Source organism: Muscardinus avellanarius, assembly GCF_963383645.1.
Source record: "Muscardinus avellanarius genome assembly, chromosome: 19".
NCBI classification, from domain to species: Eukaryota; Metazoa; Chordata; class Mammalia; order Rodentia; family Gliridae; genus Muscardinus; species Muscardinus avellanarius.
This window is the reverse complement of record NC_137805.1, coordinates 20,307,801-20,318,894: the sequence shown is the minus strand read 5'-3', so window position 1 is coordinate 20,318,894 and position 11,094 is coordinate 20,307,801. Positions and strand designations below refer to the sequence as shown.

The 11,094-nt window shown below is 46.9% G+C and overlaps 1 protein-coding gene across 1 annotated transcript in view; it reads left to right on the top strand.

Annotated features, from left to right (window-relative positions):
• Positions 1-1,529: 1,529 nt before the first annotated feature.
• ABHD12 (abhydrolase domain containing 12, lysophospholipase) overlaps positions 1,530-11,094 on the top strand; it is a gene marked incomplete at both ends in the record, with an annotated part of 56,662 nt that continues 47,097 nt past the window's right edge. Inside the window, one exon of the mRNA XM_080716574.1 lies at positions 1,530-1,720. Within this exon, the coding sequence (XP_080572700.1) occupies positions 1,530-1,720 (191 nt within the window). The remainder of the gene's footprint in view (positions 1,721-11,094) is intronic.

Here is an 11,094-nt window from a genome sequence, read left to right as displayed (position 1 = left end):
AGGTCTGGGAGTATAGCCCGGAGGTAGAAAGCCTCTGAGTTCCACCCCCAGGACCACCAAAAAAAAAAAAAAAAAAAAAAAGAGGGCTGGGGTGTAGCTTAGAGGTAGAATAGCCCTGGGTCCAATCCCCAGTACCACAAAAATATATAAATTAATACATTAATAAACAATAAATAAAAGCCTGGCATGGTAGTGCATGCTTGTCATCCCAGTACTTGGGAGGCTGAGACAGGAGGATTGCAGGTTTGTGGCCAGCCTCAGCTACTTAGTGAAAGCCTGTTTCAAAGTAAAGAATAAAAAATAGGGCTGGGGAGTGTAACTTGGAGGTAGAATGCTCCTGGGTTCAATCCCCAGTACTGCAAATAATAATAATAATGATAAATGATAAAATAAATAAATACGGCTGGGAGTGCAGCTCAGTGGTAGAACACCCCTGGGCTTAATTCTCAGTACCACAGACAGGGACACGCACTCATGCCCCTAACGCACCCAAACAAAACAAAACCCCTAAATTTGTGAAACTGTTCTTTATTTCCTTTTCTGTTTTTAGGATGGGCTGAATTGCTACTTAATTTGGATTTCTTAAGTGCAAATTCAATATTGAAAGATGGGGGGGCATTGAGGATGGAACCCAGAGGTATTCTACCTCCAGGTTATATCCCAACCCGATATCATTTCTTGTTTGGAAACAAGAGTCTCACTGAATTGCAGAAGACCTCTATATTGGCGAGGATGGCTTCGAACCTGTGATAATCCGGTCTCAGCCCCCCCAAGTGCAGGGATTACAAGAGTGCGCCACCATGTCCGGCTCGAAACGGATTTTTTTTTAATTAACGTACTAGTTCTAATTGCTTCACAAAACTAAAAAGAATGCAAGCGTTCGATATGTTCGATCCCAAAGTTAAATATATGTATCTATAATATGTTTCATATTAAATATTAACTACATGAAAACATATTTTTAAAGTCCTGTGGGGAAATACCTATAAGTCCTTAAAACGGAATTGTGCCTTGTTACCTTTCTGTTCGTATAGCTCTTAAGGAGAACATTTCGGGGTTTGGGGCAACCCCGAAATGGGCGCGGGAAGCGGGCTTCGCGGGCGCCTCGGGCTGCCCGGGCGTCCTCCTATGTTCTCACTGCCCGGACCCCTGGACCACGGCGCCCGGCCCGCTCGCCGGCGACGGCGCCCAGGAAAGAGCATCTGTCCAGCCCCGAGACCCACCCGGCCCTCTGCGCAGCAAACCCCGCAGCTTAGCGCTGCCCTGACGACGACGTGACTACGTGGCTTCGTTTGCCCTTCTCCAAAATGGCGGCAGGCGCGCGGGGGCTGCTGGGCCCGCCCCCCGGGGGAGGGCGGGGCGGGGCCGCGGGATCCCGCTCTGATTGGCCTGCGCGGCTCGGCGGCGCCGCGGCCGCGGCCGGGATGTAAGGGGCTGCGGGGCCGGCGGCGACGGCTGCGAGCGCGGCACTGCGGCGCGGCTCGGGCGGCAGGCCAGCGCGCCGAGGGCTTGGTGTTGTCGGCCGCGGGATGAGGAAGCGGGCCGAGCCGGTCGCCCTGGAGCATGAGCGCTGCGCCGCCTCGGGCTCGCCCTCCTCCGGCCCGGCCGCCGCGGCGCTGGACGCCGACTGCCGCCTGAAGCGGGACCTGCGCCTGGGGGGCAAGGGGCCGGCGGAGCCGCGCTGCGCAGCCGACGCGGGCATGAAGCGGGCGCTCGGCAGGTGAGGGCGGCGCGTCCCCTCCGTCCGCCTCCCTGGCCCGCAGGTGCGGCGCTCCCGAGCCCCTTACCTGCCGCGCCCGGTGCGCTCTCCGACCCTTCCGACCTCTGCCCTCGGGAGCTCCCCACCCCCATCCTTCTCCAGCTCCGGGCCGGGGAGCGCCCCTCCATCCTCCGCCTGGATCCAGGGTCGCCGCCGCCCTCCACGCACCCATCCCCGCCTCCAGCACGGGAGCCCTGCACGCCTGCTACCCTTTCCCCCTGTAACGAAGGGTGTGGAGCGGCCTGAAAGTCTTGACCCCCCCCCCACAGGGGTGGGCAGGCCAGGACAGGCGGCCCGGAGGCGGTGGGGCGCGGGGGCCAGCGCCAGACCTCGGGAGCGCTGGATGCACCTCTTGGGCTGGCCGCACCTGTCTGCGTGGAAGCCTGCGGTGATGCCCTGGTCTCCCCCTCGGTCCTTCTACCTGGGTAACTGTTATTAGAAGTGGCTTTTGCAGCTGAACCTTTGGGGAAGGGTTAAATGGCCTGCGGTGTCCAAGGGAAAGGAAGGATGCGCCACATCCTTGGCTGTTGGAGGGAAGCCGGTGGTTCTCGGCGCAGGAGGCAGACGCTGGAGATCCACACAGGAGTTGGGCTCGTTGGTAATCAGTATCAAGTCCTGAAGTCCTTGGGCTTTTTGCAGTCCCCTTTTGGGAAGGAGAAGAATGCGGTTATGTAAAGCTGATTTCCAAACTGAGGTAGTTTATTTCACAGGGACAGATTTCTTTCTAAGCTGGTTCTTCGCTATCTGGCTGTTTGAGAACATATCATTGCGTATGTGTGTTAAACTCGGGGGCATTCTGACTCGGAGCTACACCCCCACTGCTTTTTATTTATTTTTAAACACAGTCGCTGAATTGCCTGCGACCTTCCTGTCTCAGTCTCCCAAGTACTGGGATTACAGTGGTGGTGGTGCCTCACTCATTCAGAGCAAGTGTGAAGCCTTGAGTATATGATATTCTGAGGGATTAGTAGTAGTCATTTCTTTGGGCATCAGTTGGAATGCCCCTGATTGACACTGGTGACTTCAGTATAAGATGTTTATCAGCTGAGCATGGTGGCCCACGCTTGTAATCACAGTACTTGGAGGCTGAGAAGAACTTATGAATTGTCAGTAAACCATCCTTAAGAGCATCCTATCATTTGTTAGTGATTTGTTGAAGATGAGTTAATCTAAAACTACGAAACACATAACTATAAGGTAAATTCTTCAAAAACATCAAACAACGTGTTTTAACTTAGAAAACAAATTTTTAGAGATGTTAAATAAGCTTGTTTAAAATGATTGGCAAAGCTGGGCATGGTGGCGCATGCTTGTAATACCAGTACTTAGGAAGCTGAGACAGGAGCATAGAAGGTTCTCAACCAGCCTCAGCTACTTACTGATGAGGCCCTCCACAACTTCGTGAGACCCTGTTTCAAAATAAAGAATAACAAATAGGGCTGGGAGTGTAGCTCAGAGGTAGAAAGCCCCTGGGTTCCGTCTCCAGCATCACAAGACAAAACAAACAAACAAAACAAAAAAACACAAAAATCTCTCAGCTGGATGTGGTGATACAAGCCTGTAATTCCAGTACTTGAGAGGCAAAGACTGGTAAGACCAGTAGATTGCAGGCTCGAGGCCAGCCTCTGCAATTTGGTGAGACCTTCAGCAACCCAGGATTTTTTAATTTTAAGACAAGGTCTAGCCAGGTGTGGGGGCACATGCCTGCAATCCCTGTACTTGGGAGGCTGAGACAAGAGGATATCAGATTCATAGCCAGCCTTAGCAACTTAGTGTGGCCCTCTGCAACTTAGACCCTGTTTCAAAATAAAGAATAAGAAAATTGGGCTGTGTGTATAGCTCAGAAGTAGAATAATCCTGGGTTCAATCCCCAGTATCACATACACAAAAAAATGAGATAGGTCTAGCTATGTTGAAGAGGTTGGCCTTGAACCTGTGAACCTCGTGTCTCACCCTCCTAAATACTGGGACTGCGGGAGTCTGCTACCATACCCAGCTTCCTAATACACTTCTATTAACAAGCTTAGCATGAAGTTTAGATAATTTGGAAAATTCTTACTTTGAAAAAGTCAAATTGACATGCTCAGTAATGTTGGAAATAATGCTGGCCTGACTGATTTTGGGTTTTATATCAGAGGTCAAAGAAAATCATTCAGTGGTGCCTACATCCTTTGGATGGACAAAAGGCTGTTGGGCGAATAAAAGGCGAAACAGAGAAGGAAGGCCACATTTGTGCTAGCCCTTGGCTTCTTTCCCTGTTACCTCTCCCAGACTCGTGCTTCCCAGACCAGCCCATCCCTGTTTACCTTACCACTTAGCTGGCATTATCATTGCATGCGTGCTTGTCGACTTGCTTCATGTCTCCTGTCCCACAAGAATGGAAGTACACTAGAGCCAGTTGTTTTCTTCACCTCTGTGTCTCCAGTGCCTGCCACATAATAGATGAATTAGTGAATGAATACCCATAGAATGGATTCCTAGAAGTGGAATTGCTGGGCCAAGGGGTGTGCATTCATACCTTTGAAAGGTAGGCCAAATTACTCCAAATAGGGTGTGCTGATTTGTACTCCTAAGTCAGGCTGAGTTGCCTCCCCTCTGATCCTGTATATTACCACAGTTTATGACCTTTGACTGATAGAAAATATCTGATTTTAGCTTTAATTTACATTACTTGTTAGGTGGCATTTTATGTGTGTTTGTATAAGCCTATTGTATACCTTTGCAATTATTTATGTCTTTTATGGCCCTCCTTTGTTTGGGTCCTCATGCACATTAACTCTGACTCTATCATGGACATTTTCAATTATATAAAATAGAGAAGACAAGCTGAGCATGGCGGTGCACACTTGTAATCCCAGTACTTGGGAGACTGAGAGAGAAGGATTGCACAAGTTCGAAGCCAGCCTCAGCTACTTAGTGAGGCTCTCAGCAACTTAGTGAGACCCTTTTTCCAAAACAATATGAAATAGGTCTGGGAGTATAGCTCGGAGGTAGAAGGCCCCTGGGTTCCATCCCAAGTACCACAAAAAAAAAAATCCCAAATGCTGGAATTACAAGCATGCGCCACCACGCCTGGCTCCCAGACCTATTTTATACTTTTATTTGGAAACAGGGTTTCACTAAGTTGCTATGAGCCTAAGTAGTTGAGGCTGCCTTAGAACCTGTGTGATCCTCCTCCTCTCTCAGCCTCCCAAGCACTGGGATTACAAGTGTGCGCCACCACGCCTGGCTTGAATATTTAATTAATTAATTAATTAGTTTATTTATTTTGTGGTACTGGGAACCCAGGAACATTGTACCTCCAAGCTATACCTCCAGCCCAATTTTTTATTTTTTTTATTTTGAAACAGGATCTCACTAAGTTGCAAAGGGCTTCACTAGCTGAGGCTGTCCATGAACTGTGCTCCTCCTGTCTTAGCCTCCCAAGTACCCAAGTACTGAGTCATGCATCTGTCTTTTTTTTTTTTTTTTTTTTTTTGGTGGTACTTGGAATTAAACTCAGGGTATTGCACTTACAAGGCAAGAGATTTGCCACTGAGCAAGATCTGAGCCCTGGATAATGTTGTTTTAAAATAGAAAATAGGCCGGGTACACACAGGTTTGAAGCCAGCCTCAGCTACTTAGTGAGATCCTGTTCCCAAATAAAGTATAAAATAGGTCTGGGAGTATAGCCCGGAGGTAGAAAGCCCCTGGGTTCTACCCCTAGTACCACCAAAAAAAAAAAAAAAAAAAAAAAAGGAGACATAGTCATAGGATTTATATTATTAAATCATCATTGCATTCCTGGAATGAACTCTGTTAATGTATAGCTAGAGTCTGTTAATACTTCATTTAGTAATTTATTATTTGTGAGATTTGTCTATAATTTTTTTTTCTTTTCCTTTGCAGTAATAGGGATCAAACCCAGTGCCTGTCATATGCTGTGCTATGCTATGCACTGAACTATACTCCCTTCCTTCCTTCCTTCCTTCCTTCCTTCCTTCCTTCCTTCCTTCCTTCCTATACTGGGGATTGAATTCAAGGGCATTCTACTTCAGAGATACACCTAGGGGTATCCCTATATTAGTCTCAAACTAAATTGTTAAGGCTGATCTCAAACCTGTGATTCTCTTGCCAGTCTCCCAAGCATTGGGATAACAGGCATGCACTCCATGCTGAGCTTAAAATTTATTTTTTCAGTGCTATCTTTATCACATTGTTTTAATGTTTTCTATAGCTTTATTAAAAGTGTTCTCTGGCTGGGCATAGTGATATTCACCCATAGTCTCATATATGTGGGAGGCTGAGGCAAGAGGATTGATTGAGCCCAGGAGTTCAAGGACAGCCTGGGCAATATGGTGATTTCTGCTGGTAGAATTCTGCTGGGCGTGGTGGCGCACGCTTGTAATCCCCGCGCTTGGGAGGCAGAGACAGGAGGATCGCACAGGTTTGAAGCCAGCCGCGTCACGCTGGCTTAGGAGACCCTGTTTCCAAATAAAAATGTAAAAATAGGTCTGGGAGTGTAGCCCGAAGGTAGAAGGGCTTCCAGGAACCCCAGTGCCACCAAAAAAAAAAAAAAAATTTTTTTTGTAGAATTCTTTGGTAAAGGTCCTAAGCCTGATGCTTTTTTTTTTTTTTTTTAATAGCACTTTGATAGTTTCTTCTGGACCATCAGTCTGTTCAGATTTGATATCTCTTTGTGGTTTCAGTTTTGGTGGCTTATGTATTCATAGGAAATTATCCACTTAATTCAGCCTTTTTCCTCTGTACCTGGGGCTGTTTCTCTAGTCTTCTTCCCTATTTATGCACTTAGTCTTTCCCTCCTTTTTTTCTTGTCTTAGACTAACTAATGATACATAGAACAGTTATAGCCACTGAAGTTTTTTATATATATGCATATATATATTTCCGTTTACACATATATCCCTAAGAAGATTTTTCTCCCTTCTTAGTTATGCTGGGGATGCTGAGGGCTGTGGAGAACTGGAGACCATGCTCCATCAACAGGGGGCAGCAGCCACCATACCTCTTCCTGATGCTGCCCGCAGGAATGTGGGCCAGGTAGCCAGGTCTTCTAGTCTCTCCAGAAAAGGGTAGCTGATTTTTCTTTGTGTGGAGTTTTGTCTTGTTTGCATGTTTTTTGTTTGTTGGTTTTTTTATGTGTGTGTGGTATTGTGGTTCCTGGAAACCCTTCTACCTCCGGGCTACACTCCCAGACCTATTTTAACTTTTTATTTGGAAACAAGATTAAGCCAGTGCGGCTGGTTTCGAACCTGCATGATCCTCCTGTCTCTGCCTCCCAAGCGTGGGAATTACAAGCGTGCACCACCATGCCCGGCTTGCAGGTGTTTTTATCACCAACATTTCTTTGTGTATATGTGGTACTGGGGATTAAACCCAGGAGCATTCTACCTTCAAGCTATATGCCAGTCCTGTTGTATCTTTTATTTTGAGACAAGCTCTTGCTAAATTGCTGAGGCTGGTCCTGAATCTGTGATCCTCTGATCTCAGCATCTCAAGTACTGGGGTTACAGGCATGGGCCTCTGCATCCAGTTTATCACCAACATTTTTAACATTGTTAGCTAATATATATCAGAACAACTTTGAGGTGGGACATGGTATCACAGGCCTGTAATCCTAGTACTTGGGACTGAGATAAGAGGATCACAGGTTTAAGGCTAGCCTCAACAACTTAGTGAGCCCCTCAGCAATTTGTCAAGACCCTGTTTCAAAAATAAAAATAAAACAGCCGGGCATGGTGGTGCACACTTGTGATCCCAGCATTTAGGAGGATGAGACAGGAGGATCATAGTTCGTGGACAGACTCAACTACTTTGTGAGGCCCTTTGCAACTCAGTGAGATCCTGTTTCAAAATAAAGAATAAAAAATAGGGTTAGGAGTGTAGTTCGGAGGTAGAATGCCCCTGGGTTCCATCTCTAGTTCGTGTTCGTTCTCTCTCTCTCTCTCATCTACTCTTTCTCTCTCTCTGTTACTGGGGATGAAACTCGGGGACATTCTACCTCTGAACTGCACCCCAGCCCGGTTTTATTGTTTATTTTGAAATTGGGTCTTGCTAAGTTGCTGAGGGCCTCACTAAGATGCTAAAGCTGGTTTTAAACCTGTGGTCCTCTTGTCTCAGCCTTCCAAGTACTGGACTACTAGTACGTATCGCTGGGTCCAGCCCTAGTACTCTAACCCTAGTTTCCTATGCTAGCTTCCTCTAAAACATGCTACAATGAGGGCGACGCCCCAATGACAGGTCTTCCTGATGGTGGGGGTGTTTGTCTGGCATCCTAACTACTTCATAACAAGGATGGCCTTTCCTCAGTTTCTCATACTTCATCTCAGTCTGAGACTTTAACAGAATGGCCTTTTACTTAGGTGTCTGATCATAGGCACCTAAGTAAAGTCTCCCCTACAGCTCTCCTAAGTCTTCACCAGAATCGCTCTTGATATTCCGTGCATGGCCATCAAGGAGCATGGCCTTTTCTTCACATTCTTCCAACTTCTGCCTGTTACCCAGTTCCACAACTGCTTCCACATTTACAAACACTGCTTATAGCAGCAGCCCCGCTTCTCTGTATTTTCTGTCTTTGTTACTGCTGAAACAGAAGGCTGTGGACTGGGTAAATGGTGGAATTTCTTTGGCTCATGGTTCTGGAGGGCGAGAATTCCAGGACTGAGTGTTGTGTCTGGTGAGGCACTGCGTGCCACATCACAGCAGCAGAAGGTACCACAGGTGGGAGCACGGGAGCGGGCAGGAGCTTGCTCTCCTGACAAAGCTACTCCCTGGACAAGGAGTCACCCTTGTGGGGAGTTGTCAGGATGAGGACGAGGACTGGAGATGTAGGTGGGGGGAGAGGGCTTGGCTCAGGTGCAAGGCTCCGCGTCCAACCCTGGCACTGCAAAACAAACAAAACCCATGAAGGTAGAGAGGGGCAACCAGTGAAGGAATGCAAGCAACTCCAGGAGTATTACAGCTTAGGATTTGTTCTTGCAGCTTGAGAGAAGTGGCCCAAAGCTTACAGGTAAAAGAAAGTTCAAATTGTCTTTAGTTCTTATCAGACTAGTGGACTCTCCATTGAAGTTTTTTGCTCTATTGACTGATACAATCAATACCCATAATGGGAGGGTAAGAATGTTGAGTGCTGAAGCCAGTGTGTGTGTGTGTGTGTGTGTGTGTGTGTGTGTGTGTGTGTGTGTGTGTACCTCTGAGCTATACTCCCAGCCATATTTTTTATTTTGAAACAGGGTCTAACTAAATTGTGGACAGCCTCACTGAGGCTGACCTTGAACCTGGGATCCTTCTGTCTCAGCCTCCCAAGTACTGGTATTACAAGTGTGCCATTTGTAAATAACACCTGAAAGCCAGTTATTTTATTTCTGGTCCTTATAAGAGATAAGGCTTTGGCCTCTCCGCTGTTGACTCTAAGAATGTGTACAGCAGATGACCTGTGCCACTCTTGGTTCCGGAGTATCGTGTTGCTCCTGCCTAAAAGTGACTACGTGGGTGCCAAGTGCCCACAGGTTCTGCTACTCACTGGCCACTCTGCTGTGGGATGTACAGTGCCATTAGGAAGTTGGTTGCCTGTTGATTTTTAGGAAGCCATCAGCTCTTGCAGCCAAATGTTGTAATGATGCCCATGACAGAGGCACGGGAGAGGCCAGTCTGCTTTCACATTCTTTTTTTTTTTTTTTGGTACTGGGATTGAACCAAGGAGCATTGGAGCATTCTAACTCCAAGTTGTATCCCCAGCCCTTGTTGTTTATTATTTTGAAACAGGGTCTTGGTTAAGTTGTTGAGGGCCTCAATAATTTGCTGAAGCTGACCTCACACTTGTCATCTTCTTGTCTTGGTTGGTCTTCAAATATTGTTTATAGGTGTACACCACTGTATGCAGCAGATGCATCCTTTTTAAAAATTTTTATTTGGAAGTACTGGGAATTGAACCCAGGAGTGCTTGACCACAAAGCCATACCCTCAACCTTTTTATTTTTTATTTTATGGCAGGGTCCTACTAAATTGGCCAGGCTGGCTTCAAACTTGTGATCTTCCTGCCTTAGCCTCTCAAGTAGCTGGGACTACAGGCTTGTGCCTCTGTACCTTCAATATTCATTTTTTCTTTAAGGCTCCTTTATTGTTTTGCCACTGTTGTGTGCAGATTTATCTTTAGAGAATTTTTATCTTTCATTCTCTTACTTAATTCACAAAGTGTAATGAAAAGTGTACCACTAGCCAGCTAAGTGATGCAGAAGAAAATAAATTCTCACAGTCTGGGGACACAAGACTCTTTGACGGGGACACGTCCAGGCAGAACCTACTGGAAGGAAAAAAGGTTGCTATTCCAGGACATTTGATACTTGGCTTACAGTTCCAGAAGGAGGAAGGGCCTGGTGCCCCAGTGCAAGCCAGCTGGGAGCCCGCCAGTGCAGCCTCAGGTCCTCAAGAGAAAACTGAAGATTACCCAGAGCCCTGGAGGGATCTCCAAGCGTGCAGGTCACCTGGGAGATGGCCATCACCATGGAGCAAGGCGGCCTCCGAGGGGCCAGGTCTGTTTTCTGTCCCTCTCTCAAACACATTACTTTTTGTCTGGTTCTAAAGTAATAAAGATTATTCAATAAAAATTTAAGACAAAGAAAGATAATTGAAGAAGTAAAATTCCCCCTGAATAATTGCTATTAACAGTGTGGTATATTGCTCTCGTGTGTGTGTGTGTGTGTGTGTGTGTGTGTGTGTGTGTGTTACTGAGGATAGAACATTGAACCTAGGGATGCTCTATCTCTTGAGCTCCACCCTCAGCTTTTTTTTTTTTTTTTTTTTTTTTTGGTGGTACTGGGGGTGGGACCCAGGGGCTTTTCTACCTCCAGGCTATACTCCCAGACCTGTTTTATATTTTATTTGGAAACAGGGTCTCACTAAGTTGCTGAGAGCCTCACTAAGTAGCTGAGGCTGGCTTCACACCTACATGATCCTCCTGTCTCAGCCTCCCAAGCTGGGGTATTACAAGCGTGTGCGTGCGTCACCAGGCCTGACCACCTCAGCTCTTTATATTTTGTTTTTGTTTTGAAACAGGGTCTCACTAGGTTGCTGAGAGTCTCACTATTTGCTGAGGCTGGTCTAAAACCTGAGATCCTTCTGTCTCGGCCTCCCAAGTACTGGGATCACAGGCATGCACCCCCATGCCTGGCCTTTTTTTTTTGTACTGTGTATTGAACCCAAAGGTATTCTGTCTCCGAGCTCTGCCCCTAGTCCTGTTTTATTTTTTGTTTTAAACAGGGTCTCCTTAGGTTGCCCAGAGTCTTACTCAGTTGCAGAGGCTCCTGAACCTGTGCTCCTCCTGGCCAAGCGCTGGC